Genomic DNA, 17678 nt, shown 5'->3' with positions numbered 1-17678 from the left:
AATTTTGAACGAACCGGGCGGTTAAACCTAGGATGAAGAAACAAAACAGAGAAGGAAAAACAGCTGTTGGTTGCTCTGGCCCCACTAATTTCAACGCAAACAAAAATTTCGAGAACATAGACGCGCTCGGATGTGTTTCGGAGAAACGGCTGTTGTTTGGAATTCATTTCCCCCAAAAAAGCGGCAGTTGTGCTTCAAAAATTAAAAACGCAAAATAAATCAAAAGAGTTGATCATCAATTCAAACAAATTGAAGAAGAAAATATGAAGTGAAAATGAAGCTGAAGCTAGAAAAAAGTTATTAAAAAATGGCGGCGATGCCAACAATTATGAGCACCAACAGCAGAAACAACAACTGCGCAAGAAGCACAGCTTAAAAGAAACCCAAAAGACAACCTTTCGGCGGCTACGAAATTAATCTGGTTTTTTATGTTTCACTCGCGCGCCGCAGACATAAAATAAAGACAAACAACCGAGTTGACCTGTGTATGTGCGTTGTCTCTTGTGTCTTGTTGTGTGTGTTTGTGCCGTTTGTTTGTCCCCGCGCGCTGTTTGTGTGGAAAATAACATAAAAAAAAAACGTGAAATTCATTAAGCCTGGCACAATTTTACATTGTTTACATTTGGCTCTGTGACCTGTAATCTGATTTCTTAAAGAAGATCCAACAAGTTGGAGGAATAGCTTTCTTTAATTGAAAAGTAAGTGTTTTTATTTTTACTAATTAATGTGAAGTAGCGGCACCTTTTCGGTGTTTTTGTTTTGGTGCCTGCTTCGTCCTGCGCTGCCGCAGTCTCTGCCAGCGTCAGCGTCGCCATCTGTCACTCGGCGAGGGTTGCCAGCTGTCTTGGTGTATTTCATTTTGCGGCATCTTCAGCATCTGCAGGAAATTGGGTTTCCGTAGCAGAAAGAGAAACAAAAGGTCCGAAACTGCAGCTGCAGCAACTACTGCTTATGTAATTAATAAAACCAACACGTGTCTGGTGCCTCTTGGCGCGTCATGCTCGAGTGCAGCGCAGTGGGATTTGGACGCGTGACAACTCTGGCTGCCGTGAGAAGCGGGGGAGTCTTTTTTTTAATAGATGTTTTTTTGCCTTTATTATGTATTTTGTTTTTTTTTTTTTGCATAATTTATGCCGTTTAAACGCTCCGCTTTGTCTTGTTTTTCAAAAAATTCAAAATGCAGAGCGCGTTCAGTTCTGCTTCTTTCTCCACTGTTGTTGTTGCGGCTCAGATTGCGCCATAAAACTCATATAAATCAATAGAAAGCGCTGCTGCACTCACTCGCACACCATCAAAAGCCCCATAACTCACATGCCATAAACGCCAGCGAGGGAGCCAGATGGGGGGAGAGAGAGAGAGAGCGAGATTGGAGCCATTAACCAAGTCTCTAAGATGGGATGTCGTTTGTTTTGGGTTTTAAAGGGGTAATAGTGTTATTTTTTTCCATTTTAAGTTGAATTTTATCTCAAGAATAAATCTAAATTGCAAAAAATAGAATGAAACCCTTTTTTTAAGCATTTATGGTTTTTTTTTTAGAAAGAGTTTGAAACTTTTTTGAAATTCATCCAAAACTCATGTTTTTCAACTCGTTCTTCATCATAGCTCTAAAAATAATTATTTTATAAACTTTCAACTTAGTTTTTGATAAAAAATATACTTTTTTCTCCTACAAACTTGTGTTTTTACTTAAAAGAGTTTTCAAAAATTGAAGAATTGAAATTTTTGAAAAACCCTTCCTATGTTTTCTTACTTAATTGATAATCTTACAATTAAAGTTTAATTTTATAAGATCCAGTATTGAGTTAAAATTCTCAGAAGCCAAAATATTATAAGCTAGAAGCTTCAAAATAATTGAATTTTTATATTTTTATGTTATCTACATTGTTTTTATGAATTTTAATTAATATTCTGGAAACAATTTACTATAAAATGGCATTAATTTTAAATATAAAAAGTTTTAACAAAAGAAAAAATATAAAAATATGCCTATTTTTAAAGATCTAACCCTTTTCCCTCTTCAGTACAGTCGAATAATAAACAATTTTTATCGAAATTGTATGTAAAAGTCTAAAAAAAATAGACAAAAAATAAAATAAGTTAAAAAACTTATTTAATTGATCCTTTTTTTCGCTTTTTAAAACGACATAAACGCCCGGGAATTGATGTCGGCTTTATCCCGTCGGTTTTATGTCGTCACGCCGAGATTTGTGTGGGAATCGAATGACTCGAAGTCGTCGCAACGAGCCAGCTCCAATGAAGTGTTAGAATTATGGTGGAGGTCGGGGTGTGGGGTAATGGCTCCAATAAGAGATTACAGCGCGAGCCGATGAGAGAGAGCGAGAGAGAGAACAACGCATCTGCGCGTATCTGAAGTAGAGTTGCCGCCAACTCGTTGGGGAGATGGAGCTAGAGATTGGAGATTGGAACCTTTTTTCGGCCCTCTCTCTCTGTTACTCCGACTCTCTATTTCTCTTATTGGCATGAAAAGTGGTTGTGCTGGCTTTGTGTGTCTGTGTGTTTTGTGTGTGACTTGGTTTGTTTGTCTTTTGTGTGGCATTCGAGGCACAGTGGGGTTAGATGGGGGATTAGTGGGGAAATTTAAGCTATGATTTAATTACAATTTATTTTTGTTAATTATTATAATTCTTATATAAATTATAATAATTTTTTTTTATACTATTTTGAGTATCTTTTAGATAAAGTATCTGCAAGTTCAAAGTATCTTAGCCACTGTTTCGAATGCATTTCCATAGTTGCCTAGGCAACCACTTAAGGGAATAGTTCCTGCTGGCTTGGCCCTCCACTCTCCACTCTCCGCTCTCTTCACCGTTTTATCCATTTCTTCTGCGGCCGTTCGTTCGCTTTCTTTCATTTATTAACTAACTAATTTGCCAGGCCCGAACAAATTGCCCTGTGGAATTGTTATTGTTTCAATTGCAACAAATTGGCCCGTCAGGCCGCAGACAAAATTGGAGGCAACTCGACTCGACTCGACTCTCCCGGCAAACAACTTGCGCATTCGCTCTCTTTGGAGCTAGTCTCTCTCTCTCTCCCGCTCTCTTGGAGGACACTCTGGACACCGATTTTCCGCCACGGACCTGGCTTAAACCGAATGCTGGAGCCGCCGTGTTTCAATACGCTTTGGCTTGCGGTCGTCATCGCTTCTCTTTTTTGTATCAACGGACCGGGTCGGGTCTCCTTGCCACCTACAACAACAACAACAACTATAAGGCAGCAGCTTTTTCTGCTCGGTATACGCTCGCGTGTGTGTGTCTCTCTCTGTGTGTGAGTGTGTGTTGGCCAAAAAGAAATTTTTGCACAGAATTTTCATATGAAAAATCAATTGCCAGCCAAGTGAAATCGAGTGCTAATGTCCATTTCAAGTGCCATCGAAGAGAATCTGTGAGAATCTCCAACAAAATCATCTTTTTAAAATGGTAATTTTAATATTTTTTGCACAGTTGTTTCGCGAAAAAGCCTACGCATGTGTATGTGTATGGGTGTATGGGTGTATGGGAGTTGCACTAGTGTGTGTGTGCGTAGTAGTAAGCCGCATACGATGGTGGGCGGTGGGGCGAGGCAAGAGGCAAGTGCTTCCAAAAAAACCAAAAAAAAAGTCTCTAAAAGTTCAATGTAGCTGTAAATGTTCCATTATTCATGTCTCTGTCTCCCACTCCCTTTCTCCACCTTTTTTTTTTTGGAGAAAAGTCTTTGAAGAAACTAACTGTAACTGAAGAATTAGGAATTATATGGAGCTGATTTTTGGGATGGAACTTCAGAAATAGTGCCTCTTTGAGAAAAAAAAACATTATATGTCCAATAGATTTGAGGAACCCCCCTTGAGTATCTATTAGATACTTTAGTATCTTAAGTTTAGTATCTCTTTTTTTTTCAGTGCCACCTTTGTCTGCACTCATTGCTCGCCTTACAACTTGTTCGCATTGCTCTTGCCCCTTTCTTCTTGACCAAAAGAGGTACTACCACCAGTATGGGATGGTACATATAAGTTTCTCTACGTGCCTGCCTGTCCGCCGTATTTGGTCGTTGTTTTTGTTGTTGTTGTTGTTGTTTGTGGCTCGTACCATATGCGCAACGCAGCGCATTCGTTTGCATTAACCGTTAAACTGCACGTAAGTTATCCGTCCAACTGTCCGCTTGTCCGTCTGACTGTCCTCCTGTCCGCTCCGTCCTCTCGTATATTCCCGCCCGCCCACACTTCTGACACATCTTCAGCTCTGCATTTGGCCTCCTACGAGCTTGAGAACCGCTCCTCTCTGCCATTCGCTCCAAAATCCATCCACAAAAGGGTACACCGGGGTATGTTGGTCTCAAAAGACAGTAACCGGGTTTGGGGTGGAACTAATTCGGATATTTGAAATCCAAATCAAACATGTGGTCATGACGGGCCATTGACAACAATTTGGTATTGATTTGGGCCTCCATTAGGACATCTTTTATTCATATCCCATAGTGGTTGTAGATTCTGCCAGTTAAGTGCCTCACAGGACTGCCAATAAAAGGGACTAACTGAAAAGGCAATCTAATTAGACCAATTTGAGTAATTTTGTTGATAGTTTTCATGGAAAAGTTTAGTTTGTAAATGAAATTATAATATGAGATGTATCTTCTACAGGGTATCTCCAAGATACATCTCTCTCTCTCTCTCTCTCTCTCTCTCTCTCTCTCTCTCTCTCTGTCTGTCTGTCTCTGAATCCTTTAAACTGTTTACTTCATATAGCTGTTATGGCTCTGTTCTTGGCGCTTTGCTGGAAACCTGAAACAAAACGCAGAGACAGAAACAATGCACGAGCAACTGCATCCAGCAGCAGCAACTCCCTTTTAGAGGCAAAACAAGTTTCCACTGCCTCTGGCCATTTATTGTTGGTTGTTCGTTGTTGGTTGTTGCAAGATCAACATCTCCAGCTATCGACAGTGTCTTTCGTTCAGGGCGGGATGAGGGGGCACTAACTGAGGGTTACAGGGGTAAGAGGCTGAGGCAGAGACTGAGACTGAGACTGAGACTCAGACTGAGGCAAGTAGGCAGCAGCATCATCGACACCATCTTTTGTGCGGTTGTTAGTTGTTTTCGCTGGTTGCTGGTTGTTGTCGCTGCTGGTGGCACGGAGAGAAATTTATGGGGAAAAATAATCTTTGAAGATAATATTATAGGGAGAAGATATCTTAAAGATTAAGATATCCACCAGAGTTACTAAAAATATCTTTAAAAACTTTATTTTTTTAATGAAATATTGTAATATCATATAGACAAGATGTATTCCGTATCTAGACATTGAAAGTATTTTTAAAACCATCCTAAACTTCTTTAAATGGCAACATTTTATAGAAAAGATACATATGTATCTTTAAAGTAATGACTATCAGAGTTATAGTATCTTTAAAGTAAATATCTTTAAAAAAATATGCCTTTATGCATCTTTAAAGTAGATTTACTACTACTCATTAAAAGAATCATATCCTTAAATTGGAATATTGTAGATACAAGATACTTATGTATCTTTAAACTTTAAGCCCAGAGAGTTACCCAAAAGGCCCAGAGAGCCCAGTAAGTTCTCAAAAATATCTTTTAAAAATGAAACCACTTTTAGAACACTATTTTTTATTGAAGTATTGTATTATTTTATAGACAAGTTTAAAAAGTATCTTAAACATATCACTTCCAAAAATCTCCTTTCCCAGTGTAGCTTTCTTCCAATTTTCGTTGAAGAAAATATTCTGGCAAAGTACAAAGACTTTTTACTTAAGAGTCTTTGGCAGGGGCGTGGTAAACACAAAAACTCAACAAAAAACACAAAAACTGAGAAAAGCCAGTTGGCCCAATGCATTTCGGGCAAATAAAAAAGGAAATAAGGGACAAAGCGAGTGAAAGAGTGGAAGAAAAAAAAAGATGTCATATGCAAAGCACCCGCAGCTGATAAATACAGAGCCGGGTCGAGCCGAGCCGAGTCGGGCAACCTTTTGTTGTCAATAATGAAGTGTTGGACTGGAGTGGGTGGGGGGACTGGATAGAGGACTCCAAAGGGGGGACCTTCCTTTATCTATCTGGCTTAATGACACCAGCACACACACATGGGAGGACAGACTGTTGATCAGTGTTAATAAACATGAGATTGAGATGCGCCTCATTTGATAGAGGGGGGGTGGGCCATGGTGGTGGCTATATATGGGGGTGGTTTGCTGACCAGGCTATCCGTAGTCCCTCTTCCGGACTGTGGACTTGTGTGATAGATTGGCCGTGTTACCGTTTGCCATTTTATTGCGCTCCATTTGGCTGATTACTCATGCCAGTAAACTTTAACGGCCCTCGACAGCGACAGAGACTAAAGAGAGTCAGAAACTATAAACCGAAGATAAAATACACTTTTCTATTGTCATTTTTGAGATACAAATCAGATAAGAGATGAAGTTTAAAGCCTCGATCCAAGAGATAGTGCCAGAAACTTCTCTAAACTTGATGAAATTTATTTCTAAACTTGTATTATAGAGTTTAAAAATAAATCTTAAAAGAAAAGAGACTAAACACTATTAAAAAGTAACAATAAATAGCAAGAAATGTCAAAAAACTCTGATAAGTAGGCTCTTCCTTATAAGCTTAGTGGTTTATCTTTCTCTTTCTTTTTATCAGTGTATCTATGTGTCTCTGTCTCTGCCTGTGTGTGTGTGTTTGTGTGTGGAGGGCTCTCTGGTGTAACCATAATTATTTTTAGTTGCTCAGCGTTTTTGCTGCCAACTTCAAAACCGCAACTCCGCTTCATTGTACATCCAAACATGTATTGATAAAAGAGTGTGTGTGTGTGAGAGTGTGTGTGTGTGTGTGACAATCAATAAATCTTTCAGCCTGTTTCCCAACCACCTACCTCCTACCTCCTCCCCCACCAACTATTTTCCCCCTTTGTACTTATGGTTTATTGCCAACACCCCTGGAAGGGTGTCCCAGGCCTCCAATTGCATTTCCAATCAGTTTTTATGCTGCTGAATGGATTTCGATTTGAAATTGATTTGGATTTTATATCTGACATTTTTTTTTTTTTTTTAAGCCAAAGCTGGCAGTTGTTCTATAGCGGCTAAAGGCTAAAGGGGGAGTGAGTAAGTGTGGCGCTCATTATGATTACTCAGCGCCCACAACAGTAAGATACACTAAGAGAAAAAACCGTTATCTATCATTCTCTTACTCCAAGACTACATACTCCACTTTTCACTCTCTCTCTCCACTTCACTCTACTCCACTCTCTCCACTCTTTGAAGAAATTAAATCCTAACTGTTTCAAAATTTTTCGTTAAAACTTTATGTTTTAGTGACTGTGTAGATCCCCTTCCCCTCTCTTTAAGTGATTGGGGGTGCGCCTGTTGGCCATGTTTGCAATTAAACTTACAGCTCCTAACAACAATGGTAACTCATAAAAATGGGATAACAGAAACAGAAAACAGAAAAAAAAAGACAAAAATTTGAAAGAAACTGCAATGCCGGCCGCATTTAACGGTTCAACAACATCTGGTAGATAGGTGGGTGGGTGAGTGAGTGGGTGGTTGGTTATCCGCGGGCGGTGCACTCGCAGGGGTGTGTGTGTGGGCGGCAATACACAACAAAAACCGCAACCCACATTCGGGACTGCAGTTGATATACTACTACCCTACTACTCCAGAGTATCTCGGCTCTCGTCGAAACCACTCTCTCTCCCGGCTCTCTTTTGCGGAGAGATTCGGGAGGGAGAAATTTCTTCTCTCTCTCTCTCTCTCTCTCTATTTTTTGCAGCAAATATTCCGGTTGCAATTTTTTTTTTTTGTTGTTTTCACCTTTTCGTACTCTGCACTGCACCTCCCTCCTCCCCTCTCCTTAATCCATTGCATACATAAAATTTCATTAAAAAAAAAGAGAATTACTACTGCTACCGTTATATGCGTTTTCCTGCAACACCAACACACTGACACCCGGGTAGGCCTTTACACACCCACTCTCTCTCTCTCGGATTATGACACCTGGATTCGGCACTCGCCGGTTTTCAATCGAACAGGTGTCCCCGTCGCTCCAAAACGGAGGCAGGCAGCAGTCCAGTCTTGTTTCTTCGAGTGCATTTTAATTTTCAATACTTTGTAGTGCTTATTACCAGGAACTGCTACTGCCACTGTTTTTTATATCCTCGCTTCCTCGTAAATCGGTGGCTGTCCTGCCCTACCCTGCCCCCTTTCTGTTAATGACATGTCGAGTGGCTGGTTCGTGACTTTTCGCCAGATTTGGCCCGCTCCGAGGTCTGCCCGTGCATTTTTCGAGTGTATTATGACGCTGCCGACTAGACAGACATAAGCAGCTGCCCCCCTTTGCCACGCCCCAAGACCTCTCGCCCCTCAAACCACAAAATGCAGTCAACGAACTTTGACACAGCTCGTGCTACTGTTAGCTCTTTCTCTTTCTCTGGAGGTCTAGCCCCCCCTCTCTTTCTAACTGCCTCGTGCCATCTCTTAGTTCTAGTTCCCCCTTTTTTGGGGTATCTAGGGGGTATAGGGCTTAGGGCGTATAGGGCTAGGGAGGTTTTTAGAGACTATAATATATATTTTATTTTAAATATTAATAATAATTATTTATTTATTATTTTTAAGATTAAAAACTATTAAATACAGGGTCTATAAACTACAGGGTACTCTTCAAGTCTCTACAAATAATAAAATACTCAGCTGAAACACATTTTTGTGAATGAAAATTGTAATACGATGCCCGGGGGAGGGGGTGGAGTTTATTAAGAGGGGGAGGTAGCAGGGATGGAGCCAGTCAGTTCCCAGTTTATTGACTCGACTGTAAACACCGCTGGGTGGGTCCTATTTTTAGAGCCGAACATCACAACTCTGTCTATGACCAATTATGCAGATTTCTCGCTTTCTGGCACACACATCTGGCGGACACATTTGCCAACTCAGTCCCAGTCAGTCACTCATCCCCCTTTCTGTTTATTATTTTCTTTTTTCGAACAGGAGTCGGACAAGAAGATACCGCCTCGGCGGCCAGTAGAGGCCCACCAGCAACATGCATCGATCGCTGAAGCCGCATGCAACCACCGCACAGGCTAAGAAGGTGCAACCGCCAACGATTCCCGGCGACACGCCACAGGAGCTACTCCATCACCACCACCATAATCAGCAGCCACTGCAGCAGCACCACCACCACCATCATCCCAACCACCAGCCACTGATACCACTCTACCGGCTAAGCGGTCCACTGCGCCATCACCAGAACCACCAGAACCAGGCGGACGATGGGATTAGCATGAGTGGCAGCAGCATGGTATCGTCGCCCTCGCTGGAGGAGGGCGGTTTCAACTTGCCCCGTGAGACGAGTGTGGCTTTGCGCCTCAAGGACGAAGTCCAGGGCTCGCCAGGAGCAGCGCCCTCGGCACCGGGAGCAGTTCCCGGCCCGGCGGTGGGCGGAGGAGGAGGAGGAGCTGCCCCGGCTGGCAAGACGGCAGTGGCCATGGTGCCGCCGCCACCCGTTTTTTGTGCCACTCTGCGAGAGCCGCTGACCCACAAGGCGGCGGTCTACTACCACCAGCAGCTGGCCCTGCAGGAGGACCAGGGCATCGATCTGACCCAGTCCCCGGGCCGGGACTCTCCTGGCTCCTCATCGGGCTCGGCGGGCTCTGGATCCCGGCACAGCACCGCCAGTTTGGACTCCGGCCGGGCCTCCTCCTACCTGACGGGCGTGTCGTCGTCGGGTGCCTCCATTCGGGCGCCCCTCTCCTCGCCGCGCTGCAGCTCCGTCAGCTCCTGTTCCATTGGGAGCGTGGACCGGCAGCGCAACGATGAGCTGATCATCGACTGGCTGATGGAGATGAAGCACGAGGAGTACGCCCAGCTCTTCATCGCCGCTGGCTACGATCTGCCGACGATTGCCAGGATGACGCCCGAGGATCTCACGGCCATTGGCATCAAGAATCCGCATCATCGGGAGCGGATTAAGCAGCGTATCGATAAGTTGCAAGTTCTGGACAATCTGCCGCATTTTGTTCCGGTGAGTTCTTCAGAGAAATTGTCATAAAAAATGAAACTATGTTTGAAGTTTCTTTGTAATTAAGAGAAGAGTTCTATAGAAGTGTCTATATTTGTGTTGGAACTTTGGTAAATATTTAACTATCTAATCAGCCTAGAACTACGGTTCAACTCGTGATGCACTCTAGTATAGGTACAGTGGAGACTGGCTATTATCATTTAAATAAAAGCAGGAAAATTAGTGGCAATCTTAAGAACTTAATCACTTGATAAGACCGTTTAAGCCCTAAATCTCTCAAGAAAGTTCAATGATACGACTCTCGACTTGACCCAGCGATTAGTAACTGAGATCACTGTAGTCACTATGGCCTTGCAATCACGTAGACCAACTAACTTAGTCATTGTTAAAGTTAACAAAGTGCCATATTGGCATTAATTGTAGTTGGAAACACCCCATTGCCTCTTTCTCTTTCTGTATCTGTATCTGTATTTGTATCTGTATCTGTATATATTTATCTTGGCCCCCTCTAAAGTCTGGTGTTGCCTTTCCGCTATTTGCTTGTTTAGTTACCGGCTTATCTTTTATATTTCATTAAAAAAGCATTTGCAAAAAGTGAAAAAAAGCAAAAAAAAAAGCCAAGAAATAAACTTGTTTCCCATATGAAGTGCGAAAGAGAAAAGGAGAACTTGAAAAAGCGCCGTCAGCTCTTTATTATTTTTTTTTTTTAGTTTAATGTTAATGAAAGAATTTCATTTAATATGCGCACATTAATTCCCATCAACAATTCATTAAAAAAAAAACACGGCAAGCTGAGAAAATAAATAAAAATTAAAAGTCCATTCGTGCGGACTTCGTTATGGAATCTCCGGCGCTCCGGCGTTCCGGCGCTTCGGTCCGGTCTGGTCCGTAGGTGACATTAAGTCGAACTTGAAATAGCATCAGTGTTATATAGCAGCAACCTGCTCCATCGCGGCGGATAATTGCTACCCAGATCGAAGCCGATCATTAGCCAATCGATCTGACAGATCAAGGTTCCAAGTCGAATGAGATCACAGCCAAAATGCCATCCAACTGCAGAGTTTCACAAACAGAAACAATAACTTTGAATGAATCGGAATGGTTAGGAAGGTGAACAAACTATAGAGTGTTTATAGATACTTTATTTCCGTAGTTTTTTTGGTCAAATGTTTTGCTTTCTACTTGAAATGATTTTTAAGCCATAACTAGCTCTAGCATTCTACCTGAAATGCTTATTTTATCATAACTTTGATTCTACGCCTAGAATTTTTGTTATACCTCTCAGACTTCCGCTGTACAAGTCGGGGAACTATTTTATTCAGTCACCATTGAGTTAAAAATTTTTTAGGGAAAAGTACGTGACTTACAAAGTGCAACCACCTAGATCTTATCGTCAAGTCCAATGACTAAGCCCTCTAAATAAACCCTCCAAATCTTGACCAAAAACTTGAGCTCTAGTTTGAAACGAACTTGAAAGAAATGCTTCCATAAATTAACATTAATTTTGAAGCTACAAACCACGAAGCACACATCCGCTGCATGAGTTCCATGTTCACAAGACGCATTCCAAGACTGATTAACAGCCATATTCGGGCCACAAACTGCAGCCGCCGACGTTGCAAGTGATTCATTTCGTCAGTCTGCCAGGCATCTGTATCTTGGTAACTGCATTCCCCACCCACTTGGATTTAAAAAAAAAAGCCAACCCACCTGCCGTCAGTCTTATACATAAAATATCATTTACCATGATTATCGCATTTATCGATCGTATATATCGAACTCTTCGAGCTTTATGAGCCACATTCCTCTCGATTTCGGTTAATTACTAGTTTTCTTAACAAACCACCAGGCAGTAATAACCTCCAGTTTGGGGTTTTCATTATCGCACCGCCTCGAATCGGTTTGAAAACAATTTGCTACACTTTTCAGATACAAATTCCCGCCACCTCTCGCCACAAAAGCTGCAATTTTTCAAATTCCCAAATGACCTCAGCTTTTGTTATTTTTTATTATTTTTTTTTACTTTATTGTTATATACTCACGGTTTTGTGTTTCAACTGAAAAATGCGCCATAATATTTTACTAGCTGTGTAGAATTTGGTTGGCTTTTTTCTGTTTTTTTTTTGTGTTTATATAAGGAACCGTGACTGTTTTCGCAAGTCTGGCAAGAGTTTCTGGTCGAGTTACCTTCAGTGCACTGCCAAAAATTGTCCATCTCTCAAGGAATATCTAAAGGATATAGTTACCATCCCTTAAAGACCCCCGGCAGGTGCAAAAATCTTCTCAAATTTCACATTCCACACCTGTCATACCACTTTTATTGACAAAAATATTAAATTTTTCTTTGTGTAGTTGGTTTTTATCGCTCCATTCGATATTTGTTGATCTCGGGCAAGAGTACTCTTTGTCTTTGGGGTGTGGTTGGAGGTACTTATAGGTGGGTACTCCACCTCCATACCTTACCAGGTACTTACATCACCCCCAGCGACCGATACTCTCCGGCAATCAGTCGCTCGTCTCAGAGGCCCCTCATTAGCCAACATTCTGCAGCAGCCACTTGGCTTTCTTTTCACCTTTTTTCGCTTTTTTGCTAAAAAACACACACATCTTTATCTTGACAAGAAAGGAAGTAAAACGGAATACCAGAGAAGCGGGCCCGGGAAGGAAAAAGTTATTAAAACTCATGACCAGAAACTGAAACAGAAACCGCAATCAGCGAACGACCTTGAGGGTCATAAGGTGCTGAAGTTGTTCTTTATTGGCCTATAGAGCCCGTTAGCAAGAATTCAGTTTTCAGCATTTACATTTTATTTTATTTTTGGTACAAACTGTATGTAGTTTTGTAGTTTTTCTCCCCGATTTGCTTTTTTTTTTGAAAAATAAAAACCTGTTTTTCGCCTCTAATGATGGCTGCCCGCTGCTGCTGTTTAGTGTCATACCATATGCTACCTGCTAATGGATTTCGAAGAAGCCAAAACCAAAAAAAAAAAGAAAAAAAAACTCCAAAAAATTGTTATTTAGATAAATATTTTGTTAAAGTTTTATGAAAATATGTGTCGTGCCTGTTTAGAGATCTGGCTAGGAGGAGATGGAGGATTTCGATTAGCATATGGACTTGTAGAGTCACTAACCACCATATATGACTGTTGTTTTGGTGTGGCATTCAATGTTGGAGTTGGAGTTGGAGTTTTGTGGTGAATATATTAAGAAAAAACCCCTTCAAGTGGCATTCCCCAGTGGAGAGCTCTCTAAAAAAAATAAATACACAACGATTGCTCATCAAATAGAGGTTACTTTGCTTGAAAATGTATGAAATTTCATCAGAATTTTATTCAAAAGAGATTCCATCGGGAAAGTCTTCCAGACATCATAGCCCATTTCGCAGCAAGACTCTTAGAGACTCTTAATTGAATTGAAATCAAAAGCAATTTTGTCAAAAGACCAAAAAGAGCTGGCTGGCGATGGCGAGTGAGGAAGAGGTTGAAGCTTCGAAAAACTGATTAACACATCATGTAGATACATAAAGTAACGAAAAATGATTTTCCACGCAATCAGTATGGAGTGGTGGAGTCGGTGGAGTCGGTAGAGTCGGTAGAGGCCTGACTGCCACCGTTTAATGACGACAACAACGAGTTTTTGGCTTTTATTCGTTTCTTTATGCCAGTGCTTTGACGCGATATATGTCATATCTTATCAATTACAACTGATTAGAGCTGGAACCCGGGGGTATGGGAGAGAGACAGGCCACATGTAACCCATCCCGAGACGACAGACAGACACCCTATCTCTATCTCGGGGTCTGAACTAGTTCATGGACAATTTGTAGTCAGGCCTGATGTCTCTCACACATGAATCAAATGCGATTAGCCGGACTAATGATTGCCCGAATCCAATAAACTTTAATGATTATGATTATGATTATGTTTTTTATTCCCCAAACAGGGTTCTATCGAGGAGTGGCTGCAGCTGTTGCGTCTGGAGGAGTACATCCAGCCGTTACTGGAGCAGAACTACAAAACGGTGCGCGATGTTACCCAAGTGACTTGGGAGGATCTCGAGGACATTGGCATTGTCAAGCTGGGCCATCAGAAGAAGATACTGCTGGCCATTAAGCGGGTGAAGGACATCATTAGTGGAAAATGGAATCCAGGCGGTGCCAATGCCTATCAGCAGCAGGTAAGAAATAGATTCTCTTTACAGATCTTATAGATTTTTATTTTTTATTTATTATTTTTCCTTTAATTTAATTTGGTTTTCCTTTTTCCCTTTTTTTTTTGTATGATTTCCTTTGTTTTTTTGTGGATGATGATGACATACCATGACCAGGAGTACCAGAGGAAGCCATGGCAATTCAATGTGCCCATACCCAGTACGCCATCCTATGTGCCAACCACCCGCGTCTCTTGGGACGACACGAAAATCTATGCCACCACCGGCAGTGTCCTTAATGCCACTGCCCCAGCTGGCAGCAGTTGCCTGAACAGCAGTATCAGCAGCGGAGGAGGAGGAGGAGGAGACGCCTACTACTGCACGGGCAGCAATCATGAGTGCTGCTCCGGCAACGATGTGGTGCTCATTAAGGTGGGCATGGGTCCTTGACAGAAGTACCTTTAACCTTTAACTTTTGAAGGAGGAAAGAGAGAACTAAACTTGGACAGAAAATGAGACAAGATATTCTTACTTTTCTTACATGTTTTTGTTTGAAATAAATATATATATTTAAGAGAATTTTTAACTAATTTTTATATATTTTCTTCAGGTGCGTCAGCCACGTGGCAAGAGCCTGGAATCGCTGGAGGACATCCACGACAACAGCACGCGCAGCCATCTGACCTTCAGCCATTACACGACCACGGACTACGGCCACTTCGGGCCGCCCACAACAGCGGCGGCTGCGGCGGCCATGGCAGCTGCTGCCACTCTGCAACAGCAACACCATCACCAACAGCTCCTGCAACAACAACAGCAGCAGCAGGCTGCTGCCGCCCGTCTCCTGGGCAGCAATGCAGCCGCCATGGCCTGGCGGCGATCCTACGACGACGGCGACATAACACCCACCAACGATGCTACGCGGGAGCTGCTCTACGACCAGGAGGGCGGTGGTACGCTGCCACGCCAGCAGCGGGGCATCCTGCAGAGGGCTGTGTTGAACACGATGCCGCCGTTGGAGCACCATCACTACATGAATGCGGCGGCGGCGGCCGAGTACGGAGCAGCCACTGGTGGCGAGGGAGGAGCGGTAAATACCCCGATGTCTAGTGTGGTGGTTGCCTAAAAGTGTTGGATCAGTAATGGAAAAGTTCACTCTCGACCTTGATTTTTATTCGCTGAAGGTCGCAATAGAATTTGTTTTTTTATGGCAATTACTGAGTCATAAAAACAAGCCCATTAAAAATGAATTTGACGCAATATTTGTGAACTATTTTATAATAAATACATTTCCAAACAAACCACTTTGAAGGCAATCTCACAAAATACATATACTTTCATAAAACAATTACTAATCTGATGTTTCTTTCAGAACTATATGAGTGGAAGTCCTTTGACTGGGAAGAAGATAGCGCCAGAGCCACCGCGTCGTCACTGCAGCATACGCAACTCCCGCACGCTGAGCGGAGAGGGAGTGCCACCGCAGACGCAGCAACAGCCAGGATCACAGCAGCAGCAGCAGCAACAGCAACAGCAACAGCCGCAACACATGTTCTATGGACATGCGGCGCAACAGCACTGGCAGCAACAGCAGGCAGCTGCGGGCAGCAATCAGCAGCCCATTTATGCGAATTATGCCACCATTCAGCAGACCACGGCGGAGATACACTGCGAGAAATACCACGACAATAAGTCAACTTCCAGCATTGATTCCATTGACACGATACCGTTCGCCAACGAGAACACCGGAACGATCAAGCAGCGACTGCTCAACCGGCAGGAGCTGCAGGGCGGAGCGGGCGGTACGGCCAATCCACATCCTGCCCCCCACCTGCACTCCTCCAGCTCGAGCTCCAGCTCCTCCTCCACGAACACAATCGCCAATATAGCGCACTCATTCCACTCGCTGAAATCTTCCAGCTCGCTGCACGACGCCACTTTGGCGCGCAGCGAGAGCATGGGCAGTACGGCTAGTGGCGGGAGTGCTCTCCACCTGCGCTCCCCCACGCTGGATGTGTCTGCTGCTGCTGCTGCTGCTGCTGCTGGAGGATCAACGGGGGCTCCCATCGCCGAGACGTCGTTGACATCTCCGGATGCAGCCACTCCGAATGTTGCTTTAAATACGGGCGTGCCGCCAAAAGTGTCGGTGAATGTGCTGAACGACATCGGCAACATGCTGGCCAATCTCACGGATGAGCTGGACGCCATGCTCGAGGAGGAGAAGCGTGTGGGTCTCAATATCGACAGTGAATGAGGAGGACAGTCTCCGCCAGTCTCCGACTCAACCAACAAACCAACACTCTCTCCAATCAAACAACAAAAATCGTAGTGTAGCTGAATTTTGTGGTAGAACTTGTGGTGTGTCTTGTAATGTTTTATGTACTTTAACTTAAGTTGATCTTGTTTTTACATTTTTTTGTTCCAACTGCATAGGAAGAAGCCTTATTTTTTAATCCTTTTTTGAAGTTATATTTTATTTTTTGTCAAATACACGATGTGTAGTAAAAAAAAACAAAAGGTAAACTAAAAACTGAAAAGCTTTCGAAGAACCATGTATACTTTTGTACTTTTCCTAAAACTCTCGTCCCATTCCCAAAAAAAAAATATAAGTGTTACAAAATAAACAAACAAATAACCAACCAACTAAAGCGATGAAATGAAGCGCAAGATGCAAGTATGCATAGTTATTATATAGCATAAAATATATATAATTCGATATATAAATAAATATTTAAACAAAATCATTTATATGGACAAGTATTTAGTGGTTCGATACTAAACAAAACAAATAAAAATGGAAATCGAAAAAGGAACATCACGGCACACTCTTAAAGACAACAAGATCAGAGAACAACTACTATCTTTCAGACAATTTCAAATTGCATTTATGAATTACTTAAAACCTTATTTGTACTTTACCAGTTTTTAGATTCTGCCCGCACAGACATTTTTCTGTTTGTTATGATTAGAACTAAATTCAAACTATATGAAATGAATGTATAATTAAGTGTTATTCCATACAAAGTAAAGAAAGATGCATTATATAAAATATATATATATATATAAAATAATTATGATTAAAAGATCATGAATGCTGAACAAGATACAGAATTCCGAGGTATACATTAACATTGCCTTCTTCTTTATAATTTAAATAAATAAAAACATTTTTTAGTATGAAATGTACCTTATGAGTTGTGATTACGTTTCGGTTCTCTGTTATTTGCGCTCAGTTGATATTGGTTCGGTGCGCATATCATTAGTGGAAATTTTGAGTATTCGATTTATAAACGCATATAAACAAAATTAAATAAATTTAAATCACAAACATGTAAAGCACATAATGGGCAAATACAGAAATGAACAAAAACAATAACAAATAAAGTAAAATTTCATAGTAAATGAATATTTTCATGATTCTTTTTGGTGGGTTTTTCGGATTTGTTAAAAATACAATTGGGGGTCACTGCGATGGCTATATCTTTGCCAATAGTCATCCGATTGTTAAGCGGAATAC

At 42.0% G+C, this 17678-nt stretch overlaps 1 protein-coding gene across 3 annotated transcripts; it reads left to right on the top strand.

The window, feature by feature from the left end:
* The first annotated feature begins 74 nt into the window (after positions 1-74).
* Positions 75-17567, top strand: LOC6495159 (caskin-1). Of its 3 annotated transcripts, none has more exons than XM_014907690.3 (6): positions 76-698; positions 8983-10015; positions 13955-14188; positions 14339-14593; positions 14772-15251; positions 15534-17567. In XM_014907690.3, exons 2-6 carry the CDS (start codon positions 9035-9037, stop codon positions 16413-16415), a joined length of 2832 nt encoding a protein of 943 aa, XP_014763176.1. In that variant the 5' UTR covers positions 76-698; positions 8983-9034; the 3' UTR covers positions 16416-17567. The 3 variants fall into 3 exon arrangements, with proteins under 3 accessions (XP_032306232.1, XP_014763176.1, XP_001958939.1); XM_001958903.4 differs by lacking the exon at positions 76-698 and adding an exon at positions 3115-3437; XM_032450341.2 differs by lacking the exon at positions 14339-14593 and having other exon boundaries at positions 75-698.
* The last annotated feature ends 111 nt before the right edge of the window (positions 17568-17678 follow it).

The sequence above is a fragment of the Drosophila ananassae genome, chromosome 3L (genome assembly GCF_017639315.1).
Source record: "Drosophila ananassae strain 14024-0371.13 chromosome 3L, ASM1763931v2, whole genome shotgun sequence".
NCBI lineage: Eukaryota > Metazoa > Arthropoda > Insecta > Diptera > Drosophilidae > Drosophila > Drosophila ananassae.
Note: the sequence above shows the minus strand (reverse complement) of the source record. Positions and strands in the feature narration are given on the sequence as shown.